Here is a 15,897-nt window from a genome sequence, read left to right on the forward strand (position 1 = left end):
GCACAGGCCTCAGTAGTTGTGGCGCGCAGGCTCAGTAGTTGTGGTGCACGGGCTTAGTTGCTCCATGGTATTTGGGACCTTCCCGGACCAGGGATCGAACCTGTGTCCCCTGCATTGGCAGGTGGATTCTTAAACACTGCGCCACCTGGGAAGTCCCTGGTCTTAGCCTTTTTTTTAATTTACAGACATTCTGGATATTAATCCATTACTTCCGTTTCAAATATTTTGCTTGTCTTTTTCTGTCAAAATCATATTAGCTTAATTTTCTGAATATAAAATAATACATGCTTACTGTAAGAAAAATAGAAAGTTGTGAGGATAACAATCATCTGAAAACCCTTTATGCAGAGGTAGTCACTTAACATTTTAGTAAACATCCTTACTTATATTTATTTATTCATATTCATATGCATTCATATGTATGTTAACTTGTTTATAGTAAATCACGGCTACAGAGAGGGATATATATTTAAAGCACATTCGATTCACGTTGTAGTCATCATAAAGCTCATGAGAGAAGACAGAAAGCGTCTCTACATGGGGAGGGGCTGTTAGCACTCTGACCGCTGGTCCCCATCGGCACCTGGTCGAGTTAGGGCTCTATGGACCCCAGGACCTCTGGACCTCGAGACCCCAGTACAATGACAACAGAAAAGACAGAGATAAACACAGAACTTTCTCAGTGCTTTTATTTGCCTTATTTCCCAGAATTTCTCTTTTTGTCCTCCTTTCCTTCCTATTTCCCAGGCCACCCCCTCAATATGCATCTCTGTCACTGTGGAGAAAAATGTCAGTCCCAGCTTTTTTCCTCTTGTGATGCTCACTGTGATCTAGGAACTCTGGAGACACTTCTTCCTTCCCTTCAGATCAGCATTTTCACTGGACCCTTTCCCTAGCTTATGTGGCTGGGCGCTTAATTTTGTGGATAGTATCTTTCATTATGCTGAAGTTTCAGATTTTCATGTTGCTATATTTTCAACTTTTTAAAAATGGCTTCTGGGTTTTAAGAGGGTCTATTCCATTCTAAGATTATAAAAATATTTCCTTATACTTTCTAAAAATATTTATGATTTTACTTTCATGTTTATTTTAAAATCTGTTCGCGGTTTATTTTTGCAAATGGAGTGAAGCAGAGCTCCAGCCTTCGTTTTTTCGGATAGATAGCCACATGTCTCTGCCTCACGTTTTGTATGGTCCTTCCTGTCCTCACTGTCTGAGATGCTACCCTTATCTCTCTTCTCATCTATTCATCTGTTTGGCTACCCTGTATTGTTTCCAGAGTTTTAATTATTGTAAGTTTATATTTTGATAAGTAGTAAGCAAGTCTACACTTATTTCTTTCCAAACATTTCTTGACAATTCTTGCATATTTTCTCTTCCTGTACCTAAACCTGCCTGTCATTTTTTTTTTTTTTAAACCTTTTGGGCATTTTGATTAGCATTATACTAAATTTATAGATTTATTTGAAAAGATGAACCAGAGTTCATAACCTTTTTGCAGTACTCCCTACTTGATGAGGTGAAGAGCCTGAGACAGACTGCAGAGGAGAGGGCAGCAGGACTGGGACTGAGGCAGGGAGAGTAGGATGGAGGCGGGTGGGGGGTGATGGACTGGATCTTGGTGGACAGGGTTGGGCGGGCAGCCAGACATGACTCTTGGGATGGGGAACCCTGATGTCTCTTCTGTCTCAGAGAGAAGCTAGTGAAGACGCTGGTGGAGCTGCTGACCAACCAGGTGGGAGAGAAGATGGTGGTGGTGCTGGCCCTGCGCCTCCTCTACCTGCTCATGACCAAGCACGAGTGGCGCCCACTCTTCGCCAGGGAGGGTGGCATCTACGCTGTGCTGGTTTGCATGCAAGAATATAAGACTTCTGTCTTGGTGCAGCAGGCAGGGCTGGCGGTGAGTGGACCGGGCCTGCAGGTAGAGAGTGATGGGCAGGGTGGCCAGGTTGGGGGCGTGGCTGATCTCAAGGAGGTTCTCTGGTGATTCGGACAAGGGGGAGACGTTGGGATGGAAAGATGCAGGTGGATGGAAGAGATCCAGCTGGACAGTCTTGGTGATTGAATGCGTATTTGGAGGAAGGGAGAAGAATGTTTTTGAGAATGACTCCCAGGTTGAAAATTGAGCCGCAGGGGTGGATGAGGTGGTCATTTGCCAAGGGGGAGAATGTTGGAAGAGGAAGAGGTGTGGAGAGAAGGTCAGGTTGAATTTCTAGGTATGCTGACTTTCCCATGGCTTTTTAGTTACAACTAGGTGTCTGATTAAAGACTAAATTTCTAGATGTGACAGGGTATTTTTTAACCCTTTTGTCTGAGCGGTACCGGTACACAGAAAATACCTCCTCACCAGACGTGGGTAAAGCCCAGCCAGCATTGCCATTGCCTTGCCCCTACCGGGCCCAGAGAATGGTGAGAGGAAGCCCTCGTTCAGGGAGGAAGAATTGGCTTCCTGAGTTCTCCAGACAGAAGGGCTGGCTGGTAGGGAGGTATGGGCAGGGGACAGGTAGGCCTCGTCCAGAGTCCATTCTGAGAATGGATTCCAGCAGTGTAACGGCAGCAGCATGGACTGGAGCACAGGTGCTCCCAGGGCAGGCTTCCCAGGGAGAGGCCAGGAGGCTCGTCCTGTATGGGGCCAGCCTGATGCTGCTTCTCCCAAGAGCAGCCAAGCACTCCTAGCTGAGGCCGTGTCTGCTCAAAAAATTCCCTGATCCTTTCAAACTGCATGACCAAAATACGACATTGGCCTCTAAATTTGAACTCTTGCCCTATAACAGAATTGCATCTTTTTGTTTATAACTCAAGGTCTACAGAATTCAGCTTGGGGGAGGGGGAGGTAGCCAAAGGGAAAAAGCCTCATTATGAGGTAGCATTTGCTTGAAGGATCCAGCCCTCACAAGGGAGATCATCCTGAGAATTATTTCTAATTTACTTCATCCTTAGAAGGTTTCTTCTCAAGAGTCAACCCTTTCACCAGCCAAGACATTCTCCACCCTGATGGTTTAGTGTTCATCCTAATTTAAGATTCTCTTTAGTACCAGCAGCAAGTTGGCATATTACCAGTATTTCTTCCTATAATTCCAGCTGCTCTGCCTGTGAGTCAACCCCAGTAGCCTCGTCCAGGCAGGCTGGATACTGCCTTTGGAGGCCAGGGGACATAGGGGTGGGAGTGTTGGCACACAGGTGCTAGCGGCAGTTGGGGGAATGGCCGAGGTTGCGTGGGGAGGGGGTGCAGAGATCGAGGAGAAGGGGGACAAGGAACTTCCGTATTTGGGACCCGGCAGCAGAGAAACTCCAGAGAGGTAGGACGACCAGGAGGACAAGAAGTTACGGAACTCAAGGGAAGAGAGGTTTTTCAAAGGGAGGAGTGGCCAAGCGAGATGGAAGACAGCTTAAAGGAAAGCCTTGAAGACAAGTAGAGGCTGTGAAAGGGCTACGTCCTGAGGGGAAGTTGCAGAGGGGCGGCCACCCCAGCACTCGGTGAGCCTCGGTGCTGGCAGAGAGAATTTGCAGGCTCACGTTACCATGGAGCCTTAGGTTTTTTTGGTTGGCTTTCTTTTCTTTTCTTTCTTTTTGACGTCCCATCATTACCTCTTTCATTTCTATTTGCAAACAGCTCAGCTGCCCCGAAGGTTGAGGCCTAGAATGACGGCCCGGCTCTCCCCTCCTCTGCATGGTGGCTTTGCCCACTCCTGACTCTGCCTTCACATCCCCTCGCAGGCGCTGAAGATGCTGGCCATTGCCAGCTCCTCGGAGATCCCCACTCTTGTTACCGGCCGAGATTCTATCCACCCTTTGTTTGATGCCCAGATGACCAGGGAGATCTTCGCCAGCATTGACTCGGCCACACGCCCGGGCGCTGAGAGCCTGCTCCTCGCCGTCCCTGCTGCCGTGATCCTGATGCTGAACACGGAGGGGTCAGGACCTCCCCTTCCAAACTCCAAACTCCTGCTAAGCCCCAAGCCCTGCTGCTCCCCTGCCCAGATCTCATGCATTCCACAGAAATTCCTCTCACGTCGTTGCCTCTGGATGAAATGTGGTGGCCCTCTCTGGCTGTTGTTAGAAGAGAGGCCAGTGGTTGAGGGTAGGGAGATTCCAGAGAGATCAGAGACACCTGCTCTTCCTTCCTGGAGTTGGGAGGAGTGACCTGAGGTCAAGAGGCCAGATGCCTGGCCTTAGGGGGACCCCCGGAGCCCCTCCCTCCCCAGCTGCAGGGCTCCTCCCTCCAGGAAGCTGGCTTCCTGCTTCCATTGCATTCACTCTCTTTCAACTTCTTCCTGGGTCACCTCCCTCCTCCCAGGTGCTCCTCCGCGGTGAGAAACGGCCTGCTCCTCCTCAACCTACTTTTGTGTAACCACCACACTCTGGGAGACCAGATCATAACCCGAGAGCTGAGAGACACCTTGTTTAGACACTCAGGGATAGCACCGGGGACAGAAGCCATGCCCACCACACGCACCATCCTCATGATGCTTCTCAATCGCTACTCGGAGCCACCGGGCAGTCCCGAGCGTGCAGGTACCATTGGGGAGGCGGTGGTTGTGCTGAGGAATCGGTCCCCGCCCGCGGCCAGGAGGGCTCAGGTTTACATCCTAGTACTGTGCTGGAAAGACACGATGAACCTTCAGGAAATGAGTGAGGGTTTTGGTGCTCAAGTTGGGTCTCAAGTAGAACTTCCTGACCAAGAGGAGAGGGGGACTGTAGAATAGGTACAAGGAAATTGCCTTCTCTGAATGGCTTTAAACATAAAAGGGTTCCCATCTGGCTGGGCTGGGTTTGGTCCGCTCTTATTGGACACTGGAAGGTTGGTTGAAATGACTTCTAGAGAGGCCTTCTGTAGAGGAATTGTAGCTTATGGTACAGAAAGTTGGTGACTAGAATGTGAAATATTGATGCCATAGGGAAGAAACCTTTTGTATTTAACAAACAAGCGAAACCTGGAAGTATGGGGGCAAATCAGAATAAGCACTGTGTCTTTTAGTCTGTACATCTGAAGCCACCATGCTAGGTAGTATAGGGATGTGACTGTAGTAGCTAATAGTTATTGACTTCTGTAATAGCAAAGCTGACAGTTAATAATAAAAGGTAGTTGTGGGACCGTATGAGATTAAAACTGTGCTGTTTAACTTGACTGTTTTTGCCATACTAATTTTTTTTACAGATGTAGCTAGGTATATATTTGGTGCCAGAAAAGAAAATCCCCCACAGTTGAGTAGAGACTTCAGACATCCTCACAACGGGAGGAAAATTGGGGGGTGTGGGCGGTTATTTTCTGCATCTGCCAGTTTCTGAGTTTGACCAATTTGTATGACTCTGCTTCCTACCCGTTTTTTGCCTCCTGTGTGTCTGAGCAGCAGCACTGGAGACGCCTGGCGCCCAGGGCCAGGATGGGTCCCCTGAGCTACTGATCCGATCCCTGGTGGGGGGCCCGTCTGCAGAGCTCCTCCTGGACTTGGAGCGTGTGCTGTGCCGAGAGGGCAGCCCAGGGGGTGCCATGAGACCCCTCCTCAAGCGCCTCCAGCAGGAGAGCCAGCCCTTCCTCCTGTTTCTGCGGACTCTGGACGCCCCCGGGCCCAACAAAACTCTGCTGCTGACGGCGCTGAGGTGAGAGGCCAGCTCGGGGGCACCCGTGCGTCGGGGGCAAGGGCAGCTGGCAGACTGCAGGGACTTCACTTATTTCCATCCCTCGCCAGGGTCATGACCCGGCTGCTGGATCACCCGGAGGCCATGGTCCTTCCCTGGCACGAGGTCTTGGAGCCCTGCCTCAACTGTCTGAGTGGCCCTAGCAGTGACTTTGAGGTACCAGAGCCTTGGCAAGGGTGGGGGAGGGAAAGGCAGCCTCTGGACACCAGCTACCTAGTGAGGTTCTGGAGGGTGCAGCACAGCCTTCCTGGATGAGTCTGGAAACTGGGAGGGGTGTGTAGGAAGGAGACCAGCGTCATCTGAGTGTCTCCAGAACTGAGGCCTTCTGGCTGCACCTGAATTTTAGATTCTGGGTTTAGGAGAAGCCCACGTTCGCCAGTCCACACAGTCCTTGCTCTCCGCCTTTGGGGTTTGTGCCTTGTGCAGCAAGGCTCAGACACCGAGGTTGGCTCCTGAGATAGCTTGGTCCTGGCAGGAAGAAGCCTGGGGAGCTGTGCCCGAGCTCTGCCCCTGCCAACTCACTCTGGAGTCCCGGCACCCCAGTGTTCTGTGCCAGCCTGTCTTTGGTACTCTGCTTTCACGTTCTCCAAAATCTCAGCCACCACATCCCCATTTCTAAACCCACCCCTCAGCCTGTACAGCCTGCCCTTTGTTTCCCTACGTTAATCTCTGTGGCTCTGGGCCAGATTGTTCAGGAGCTGCTCTGCTTCCTGTATCGCCTGGCCTCCATGCACAAAGACTATGCAGTGGTGCTCTGCTGCCTGGGAGCCAAAGAGGCCCTCGCCAAAGTCCTGGACAAGCACTCGGCTCAGCTGCTGCTGGCCTGTGAGCTGCGGGACTTGGTGACAGAGTGTGAGAAACACGCCCAGCTCTATAGTAACCTCACCTCCAGCATCCTGGCTGGCTGCATTCAGGTGAGGAGGTGTGTGGGTCCGGAGCTGAGAAGTAAGCCAGAAGCAGGGGAAGGTGGTTCAGTGCATGTCCCTGTTTGGCATAAGTAGTAGCAAATCTAGGGCACTTGTTCCCCAGCCTTTACCCCACATGGTTCTGTTCTGCCAAAATTTGGGAAGAAAGGGGTTGAGTGTTCTGTTGCCCCTTGATTCTTTCTCCACATGTGTTTCCGTGTCTCTGCCCCCTCCTCACACCCCTTCTCTCCAATGTCTGAGCTGCAGATGGTGCTGGGCCAGATCGAAGACCACAGACGAACCTACCGCCCCATCAACATCCCCTTCTTTGACGTGTTCCTCAGGCATCTCTGCCAGGGTTCGTGCCCCCATCTACTTTCTCCTGCTGCCACCCCAGCATCTGTTCCCCCCTTCCCTTCCTGCTCCCTAGTCCCCTTCCTTTCTTCTGTCTCAACTAACCAGGCTTCCCGCTTGCCCGCAGGCTCCAGCGTGGAGGTGAAGGAGGACAAGTGCTGGGAGAAGGTGGAGGTGTCCTCCAACCCGCACCGGGCCAGCAAGCTGACAGACCGAAACCCCAAGACCTACTGGGAGTCCAACGGCAGCACTGGCTCCCACTACATCACCCTACACATGCACCGCGGTGTTCTTGTTAGGTGTGAGCGTGCCCATGTCCATGTGTGCATGTGTGCCCTCACACGCGCGTGTGCACACACACGAATATTCTGATATGCCCCAGTACACATCCTCAGAGGATTGCCCACGTACACACAACCCCGACCGAACCCCTATGCCTGAGGGACACACTGAAACCCATTTTGTGCAGTGAACAGATAGACACGTTGGCCTAATCTCCCTGAGCTAAGTGTAGACCTCCCCTTACTCCCCAAGCCTGTGCCGTGCTCCCCCTACAGGTCACATGTCACTGCCCTGTGGTTTTGGTCGAGGGAGAGCAGTGACTCGCTTATCCACTCCTCCCTTGGGCATTTGTTTATTGTGTACTTTGTGCCAGGCACCCTGCAAGGGTCTGGAGCTGCGCGGACAGTAAGATAAGGGGCCTGTCTTCAGGGAACTTACAGTCTTGTTGGGGAGCCAGGCTGGAAAATCAGTAAGAAATAGAGTAAGAAAAAAGTTACGGTTGATGTGTGCACTGGATCCTGATGCCAGCTGAGAGCTCAGAGGAGGCTGCCGGAAGGAGGGGCTGACTGGGTTAAGTTTGCAGTAGAAATTGACGAGGTAAAGAGAGGGCAACGGATACTCCAGGCCGAGGGACAGCGTATGTGCAAAATGGAAGCAAGAAACAATGATGTATTTGGGGGAACTTTAAGTAATTGTGTTTGGCTGGAACGAAGGGTATGTGTAGTGGAGTGGCAGGAGAGGAAGCCAGAAACGGAGGCAGAGCCGGACCACAGAGTTCTGTGATCTAACAACTTTGAGCTTTATTCTGAAACTTGAGGAGCCACTGAAGGATTTTAAGAGGGAAAGAGACAAAAGTAGACTTTTTAATTTAGAGAACTCTGGCAATTATGCGAGTTTGGGTGGCAGGCTGGGAGAGAGTTGGAAGGCTTACTGAGTGATGAGCGTTCAGTGAGGCAGAGGGGACGGGAATAGATGGCGAGGAGGCGGTGGACTGGGAGAGCTTGAGAGGTGGCGTCTACAGCGCCTGCCACTGACTGGATGAGGGTGGCCGTGAGGGAGAAGTCATGTGTTCTAGTTGGAGAACTAGGTGGATGGCAGTTTTCTTTCCCAGGAGAGAGGAGAGGAGAAGAAGAGGAGCAGGTTTCTACAGACAGACGACCGGTCCGTGTAGGCATGTAGGCTTGGAGGTGCCTGTGGGCACGACGAAGAAATGTCTGTTGGATGCATGGCGTGAAAGCTCAGGAGAGCGGTCTAGGGTAGTGATGTGGATTTGGAGTCATTAGGGTGTGAACTTTCAGCCAAAACTATGGGTTTAAATGAAGCCACTTTGGGGGAGGATAAAGGGAAGAGCGGGGGTCTGGGGAAAACTGACGCTTAAGCATAGGACAGGAGTCTGAAGAGGAAGTGGTGGGCTGAAGTTCTGAACCAAGACCAGGGCCCTGGTTCTGACTGATTCCTTTTTCCTCTGCCAGGCAGCTGACTCTGCTGGTGGCCAGTGAGGACTCAAGTTACATGCCGGCCAGGGTGGTGGTGTTTGGGGGTGACAGTGCCAGCTGCATCAGCACGGAGCTCAATACGGTGGGGACCCTGTGACCCGCTTCCCCTTACTCTCCATCCTTCTGTTGGTCCCGGGGCCTTATCGGAAGGACCCAGTCCGTGGGGAGCTCCCACATCCCTTCCTCCCAGGCAGACACTGCCTCGTAAGCAGCGAGAATAGAATTAGGGCTGTGGAGGCGTGTAGATCCACGGGCGCAGGGCGGGTGAGGTGAAGGGCACACACTGTCACAGACTTGGTTGCTGTCAACAGTCCTTCCCGTTCCACTTCTGCAGGTGACAGCTCTCTCTCTACCTCTTCTCCCCTGCCCCACCAGGTGAACGTGATGCCTTCCGCCAGCCGGGTGGTCCTCCTGGAGAACCTCAACCGTTTCTGGCCTGTCATCCAGATCCGCATAAAGCGCTGCCAGCAGGTGGGGCGAGGGCAAAGGCTGGGGGCTGGGGACCAGGAGGAAGCACAGGGTCTCCGCAGTGCCTGGATTCTCCAGCGTTCAGGCCAGGCTCAGGCCAAGGGTCCTCCTTGGTCTGCTTGTGGATGGCCCAGGAACCTGTTGAGTTCCAGAGATGTGGGAATGTCTCCAGGGAGCCGAGGGTGTGAGGCCTGTGCACATTGCAGGGCGGCATCGACACCCGGGTTCGGGGCGTGGAGGTCCTGGGCCCCAAGCCCACTTTCTGGCCACTATTCCGAGAGCAGCTGTGTCGCCGTACATGTCTCTTCTACACAATTCGGGCGCAAGCCTGGAGCCGGGACATTGCAGAGGACCGCAAGCGCCTCCTCCAGCTCTGCCCCAGGTGAGTGGGCAGGAGGCAGGCAGGGAGGAGAGGGGATGGTTAAGGGAGCAGGAGCTGTGCTTCGGGGGAGTCTGAAGGGTAAAGCAGCGGCCGGCCGGGATCGGGGACAGAGCAGAGATGAGACGTGTGTGCTGAGGTGGGGGAGCAAGGGGAGCAGGGTAAGGGACTGGCTCGGCTCGGGGTGACTGGGAGTTGAGCGTGCTTGAGTGGAGGCCTCAGGGGAGTCTTTAATCCTTGACCAGACACTCTTTGTTCCCAGACTGAACAGGGTTTTGCGCCACGAGCAGAATTTTGCCGATCGATTCCTCCCTGACGATGAGGCCGCCCAAGCACTGGGCAAGACCTGCTGGGAGGCCCTGGTCAGCCCCCTGGTGCAGAACATCACCTCCCCTGGTAACCGTCCCCACCCCTGGCCCAACTAACCCGCTCCTTGTAATTATTCCCAGGGCTGACTTGAGTTAATGCTCTTGGTTCTTTTGGTTCCTGTCTTTGTCCCTGAAGGCTTGTCACCTCAGTGTTCCTCTCCTTCCTGCCCCAGGGACTGCTCCCTGAGACTCTGGTATTTGAATTCTCCACCCTCCACCCCCCCCACCCCCACCCCCCAACCTGTTCCCATGTCCCCAGACTCCAGCTGAAGCAAACCTTGGTGAGGGGAGGACGAAGGCCCTGCTGCCCCCAAATCCTTTTTGTACAGTCACTCCTTCTCTGTCCTTCTCCTGGGCTCTCCCTTCCCCATCACCCATGGAGACCTGTTCCTGACCCATCTTCTTTTAGATGTGGAAGGTGTGAGCTCCCTGGGGTGGCTGCTGGATCAGTACTTAGAGCAAAGAGAGAGCTCTCGGAACCCCCTGAGTCGAGCAGCAGCCTTTGCCTCTCGAGTCCGTCGCCTTTGCCACTTGCTGGTGCACGTGGAGCCTCCTCCTGGGCCTTCTCCTGAGCCGTCCACTCGGCCCTGTGAGTCCCAGTCATGGCCAGTTGAACTAAGAATCTGGGCAGCGGTGATATCTGACTCCTCTCTCTCCTGGGTTTTACTCATCCTTTCTGCTTTGCCATGGGCCTTCCAAGGGTTCGGTTCCCAGGATGCCGGGACTCGCCCAGGGGCTGAGATGAACCCCGTCCTTTGACCTCTGTGTCCACAGTCAGCAAGAACAGTAAGGGTCAGGACCGGAGCCCTGGGCCTTCACCAGTTCTTCCAAGCAGCAGCCTGAGGAACATAACCCAGTGCTGGCTGAGTGTGGTGCAGGAGCAGGTGGGCAGAGGGAGCTGAGGTCCGGGCGGGACCGAGGCTGCTGGGCTGCCCCTTGGATGCAGTTTCCCCTTTCTCCTCAGGTCAGCAGGTTCCTGGCTGCGGCCTGGAGGGCGCCAGACTTCGTGCCCCGCTACTGTAAACTCTACGAGCGCTTGCAGAGAGCAGGCTCGGAGCTCTTCGGGCCCCGAGCAGCGTTCATGCTGGCCCTGCACAGCGGCTTCTCGGGTGCCTTGCTACAGCAATCCTTCCTCACCGCTGCCCACGTGAGTGCTGGGGACCGCTGGCTTCCCAGTCCATTTCTGCTCTGCCTTTTCACCTCCTTCCACCCGCCACCCTCCTACTCCACTCCCTCTTCATGGTTTGCTGCTGCCCTTCCCGTTGCCCCCAGATGAGTGAGCAGTTCGCCAGGCACATCGACCAGCAGATCCAGGGTGGCCTGATGGGTGGAACCCCTGGAGTGGAAATGCTGGGGCGGCTCCAGTGGCACCTGGAGCCCATCATGGTCCTCTCTGGCCTGGAGCTGGCCACGACTTTTGAGCACTTCTACCAGTGAGTGCGGGGCTGGAGAAGTAGGACATGGGAGGCATAGAGTCTAGAGAAGGGGGAAACCTGAGTCTTAGAGGAAAGGTGAGGGAGGAGCAGTAGGGAGGAGAGATTAAGATGCAGAGATGGCCGTGGCACTGGTGGGAAGGATGAGGTGAGGGATGGCCTGTGACCCAGGCAGGCTACAACAGAGGTACCTATGTTCTGGAGCGGGAACCCATGCTGAGCACCCACACTGAGGCTCGGCCTGGGCTGTGCGCGCTGCAGGCACTACATGGCGGACCGTCTCCTGAGCGTGGGCTCGAGCTGGCTGGAGGGGGCCGTGCTGGAGCAGATCGGCCCCTGCTTCCCCAACCGCCTCCCCCAGCAGATGTTGCGGAGCCTGAGCACCTCGGAGGAGCTGCAGCGCCAGTTCCACGTGCACCAGCTGCAGCAGCTGGACAAGCTGCTCTTGGAGCAGGAGGATGAGGAGGAACAGGGCCTGGAAGAAGAGGAGGTGAGAGCAAGGGAAAGAGTGGGAGAGCAGGAGAAGACTAGACCAAAGAAGAGCCCAAGAGCCCTTGAAATCCTTCTGTCTCTCAGGAGGAAGAGGAGGAAGAGGAGGCTGAGAAAGAACTATTTATCGAAGATCCAAGTCCAACAGTTTCTGTACTGGTCCTGTCACCACGCTGCTGGCCGGTCTCTCCACTCTGCTACCTGTACCATCCCAGAAAGTGCCTTCCCACAGAATTCTGTGATGCCCTTGACCGCTTCTCCAATTTCTACAACCAGAGTGAGGAGATAGGGACAGGCAGTTGGAGATTGGGGTGAGATTTGGGGTGGCATCTCAGAGAGGAAGAGGAGAGGATCTTTGGACAGGAATGTGTAGATATGAAGAAAAATAATCTCTAGAGAGAACCATCTCCTAAGGAAGGGTGGAAAAGTGTGGGTTAGATCTTCATTAATTTCTCTCTTATTTTCTTCAACTTTATATGAATTTGTTCTATTTTTCTTTTTTTAGCTTCAAGTTGCATGCTTACTTAATTTTTAGTCCTTTCAGACTTCTGATTTTCAAATGAAACTATTTAAGGCTATTCATTTCCCTCTCAACATTACTTTAGCTGCATTCAGTAAGTTTTTTGGTTTTGTTTTTCTTTAGAGTTTTTTTTTTTTTGACGTATGATTAGTATTCAGTGAAGTGCACAAATCTTAATTAAAGCTTAATGAATTTAATGTCCATATGCCCTCCCATAACCACTCCCCAGATGAAGATGCAGAACATTTCCAGCTCCCCAAAAGGCTTCCTCCTTCATGTCCCCTTTCTAGTCAGTATCTTCTTCCAAGAGAAATTATTCTTTTTCCCTTTATCATCATAGATTTTTGCCTTTAAGCATCAGGTAAGTGGAATCATAGAGTATGTATTCTGCTGTGTCTGATATCTTTCACTCAACATAACGTCTGTGGGAGTTATTCAGGTTGTCAGTTATGTCATTACTTTGTTCTTTTGCATGGTTTAGTCATATTCCACTGCATGAATGATGGACATTTGGGATGTTGCATATGTTTTTATCATGTAGTACCTTATTATTGTTTAGTTCTAAGAATTTTCTAACTTCCATATTTATTTCTTTATTAGTTTTTTTGAAGTATATTTAAAAATATTTATTTATTTATTTGGCTGTGTTGGGTCTTAGTTGCGGCATGCAGGATCTTTCCTTGAGGCAGGTGGGCTTCTCTTTAGTTGTGGCGCACGGGCTCAGTAGTTGCAGCGCTCGGGATCTCTAGTTGTGGCATGCAGGCTCCAGAGCGGGTGGACTCCGTAGTTGCGGCACGTGGGCTCTTTAGTTGTGGCACGTGGGCTTAGTTGCCCTGTGGCATGTGGGATCTTAGTTCCCCGACCAGGGACCGAACCCGCATCCCCTGCATTGGAAGGCGGATTCTCAACCACTGGACCACCAGGGAAGTCCCGGAAGTATATTTTTAAATTTTCAAACTTTTATTTTGCTTAGTTATCTTTCTGGTTTAGATTTTAACCTTCATTCCCTTGTGGCCAAAGAACATGATTTCTATGATTCTGAATCTTTGCAATTTATTGAGACTTCCTTTACGGCCTAGTAGATGGTCAGATTTTATAAGTGTTCTATGTGTGATAAAGAAGAATGTGTATTCTTCAACTGTTGGATATAAGATTTCTGTATATTCCACTAAATTGACATTGTTAATTGTGTTGTTCAAATCTGTGACCTTACTCATTTTTGTCTGTTTGCTCTATTACTTAGAGAGGTATGCTAAAATCTACCATTATAATAGTGAATTTTTAAACTTCTAATCATGTCAGTTTTGCTTTATATATTTTTTGACTGTATTATCAGATACAAGCTTAAAATCATTTAACAGTGCTGTCCAATAGAGCTTTCTGCAATGATGGAAAAGTTCTTTTCTGTGCTGTTCAATATGACAGCCATTCATGTCTGTTGAGCACTTGAAATGGGACTAGTGTGACTGAGGAGCTCGATGTTTAATTTTATGTACTTTAACCAGTTTAAAGTTAAATAGCCACATATGGCTAGTGGCTACCATAATGGACTTTGCATGTTTAGAATCTTCATGGTCAGTTAAGCCTCATTATTGTGAAATGACCATCTTTCTTTCTAGTAAAGTTTTTTCTCTTAAGGTCTGTTTTTATCTGGTATTAATAGTATACCAGCTTTCTTTTTTAAAAAAAATTTTTTGGCCGCGCCGCACGGCATGCAGGATCTTAGTTCACCGACCAGGGTTGGAACCCGTGCCCCCTGCAGTGGAAACGTGCAGTCTTAACCACTGGACTGCCAGGGAAGTCCCTATACCAGCTTTCTTTGATTAGTATCTTTCTAGTATATCTTTTTCTATCCTTTTACTTTTTTTTTTTTGGATTCATCATTTTTTTAGGTCTCTTTTATTGTAAAATATGAATAGCAAAGTTTGCCATTTTAACCATTTTAAGTATAAAATTCAGTTATTCCTTTACTTGAAAATTTTCTTATTTGGAAATAATTCAAATTTACAGAAAAATTGTAAGAATACTACAAAGAACACTCATATATTCCTTATCCAAGTTTACTTTTTGTTAACTTTCACTCCATTTGCTTTTATCATTTGTTCTTTGTGTACATGTACATATCTATAAATGTGTATATGTATGTATATGTGGTGTGTGTGTGTGTATACTTTTTTCTCATGAACTGCTGCATATATGCTGGCTCTTTGCCCCTAAATAATACACATTTCCTCAGAATAAAATATTCTCTTATAAAACCACAGTACATTTATTACTTTCAAATATTTAACATTCATGTAATACTTTTAATCTACTTTCCATATTCCAATTTTGTCAATTACTCCATAATCTCTCTTTTTTTTTTTTTTTCCAGTCCAGGAGAGGATCACCTGTTATGTTTAGTTGTCATGTCTCTAGTCTCCTTTAATCGAACAATTCCTCGGCCTCTCTTTGTCTTTTATGATGTTGACATTTTGGGAGAATATAGTCCTTTAAAATTTTCTAAGTAGTTCCTATTTTAAGTTGGTATATTTCCTCATGATTAGATTCAAGTTATGCATTCCTGGCCAGAGTACTAACTGATATTATATACTTCTCAGGGTATTACAACTGGAAGCACAGGATTACCATCTGCCCCTTGTTTGTGATGTTAATTTTGACAACCTGGTCAAGAGTTTGTTTGATTTCTCCACTGTATAGTTAATATTTTTCCCCTTGCTACTATTAATAAGCAATCTGAAGGTCCTGCTGTATAGCACAGGCAACTCTGCTCAATGTTATGTGGCAGCCTGGATGGGAGAGGAATTTGGCAGAGAATGGATGCATGTGTGTGTATGGCTGAGTCCCTTTGCTGTGCACCTGAAACTATTCACAACATTGTTAATCGGCTATACTCCAATATAAAATAAAAAGGTAAAAAAAAAATAAGCAACCTGTTGACAGTATACTTTAAAACATGCCAATAGTCTACTCTCATCAGAATTTCCCCCAGTAGCATTTTACTTTTTTGTTGTTGTTGTTGTTGGCTGCCTCTGTGGCTTGCGGATCTTAGTTCCCTGGGGATTGAACCCCGACCCCCACACTGAGAGCGCAGAGTCCTAACTGGACTGCCAGGGAATTCCCTCATTTAACTTTTAACTTTACCATACTCTTATATTTTAGGAATGTGTCTTATAAATACCTAGAATTTGTTTGTTTGTTTTTTTAATATACATTTTTAAAAATTAATTAATTAATTAATTTATTTATTTTTGGCTGTGTTGGGTCTTTGTTTCTGTGCGAGGGCCTTCTCTAGTTGTGGCAAGCAGGGGCCACTCTTCATCGCGGTGCGCGGGCCTCTCACTATCGCGGCCTCTCTTGTTGCGGAGCACAGGCTCCAGATGCGCAGGCTCAGTAGTTGTGGCTCACGGGCCCAGTTGCTCCGCGGCATGTGGGATCTTTCCAGACCAGGGCTCGAACCCGTGTCCCCTGCATTGGCAGGCAGATTCTCAACCACTGCGCCACCAGGGAAGCCCCAGAATTTGTTTTTTTAATCAACCTAATAATCTCTTTTTGATTCAGTC

General features: G+C 49.8%; 1 protein-coding gene across 2 annotated transcripts in view; it reads left to right on the plus strand.

The window, feature by feature from the left end:
- Positions 1-15,897, plus strand: part of CUL9 (cullin 9) — a 38,518-nt gene that overhangs the window by 7,778 nt on the left and 14,843 nt on the right. For both annotated transcript variants that reach the window (XM_068559565.1, XM_068559564.1), the window contains exons 9-26: positions 1,693-1,900; positions 3,718-3,914; positions 4,298-4,515; positions 5,352-5,601; positions 5,691-5,796; positions 6,327-6,554; positions 6,813-6,903; positions 7,027-7,198; positions 8,654-8,759; positions 9,053-9,148; positions 9,352-9,527; positions 9,787-9,920; positions 10,302-10,481; positions 10,667-10,776; positions 10,857-11,039; positions 11,165-11,325; positions 11,587-11,815; positions 11,902-12,091. In XM_068559565.1, coding sequence (XP_068415666.1) covers positions 1,693-1,900; positions 3,718-3,914; positions 4,298-4,515; positions 5,352-5,601; positions 5,691-5,796; positions 6,327-6,554; positions 6,813-6,903; positions 7,027-7,198; positions 8,654-8,759; positions 9,053-9,148; positions 9,352-9,527; positions 9,787-9,920; positions 10,302-10,481; positions 10,667-10,776; positions 10,857-11,039; positions 11,165-11,325; positions 11,587-11,815; positions 11,902-12,091 — 3,035 coding nt within the window. The remainder of the gene's footprint in view (positions 1-1,692; positions 1,901-3,717; positions 3,915-4,297; positions 4,516-5,351; positions 5,602-5,690; positions 5,797-6,326; positions 6,555-6,812; positions 6,904-7,026; positions 7,199-8,653; positions 8,760-9,052; positions 9,149-9,351; positions 9,528-9,786; positions 9,921-10,301; positions 10,482-10,666; positions 10,777-10,856; positions 11,040-11,164; positions 11,326-11,586; positions 11,816-11,901; positions 12,092-15,897) is intronic.

The sequence above is a fragment of the Eschrichtius robustus genome, chromosome 12 (assembly GCF_028021215.1).
Source record: "Eschrichtius robustus isolate mEscRob2 chromosome 12, mEscRob2.pri, whole genome shotgun sequence".
Classification (NCBI taxonomy): domain Eukaryota; kingdom Metazoa; phylum Chordata; class Mammalia; order Artiodactyla; family Eschrichtiidae; genus Eschrichtius; species Eschrichtius robustus.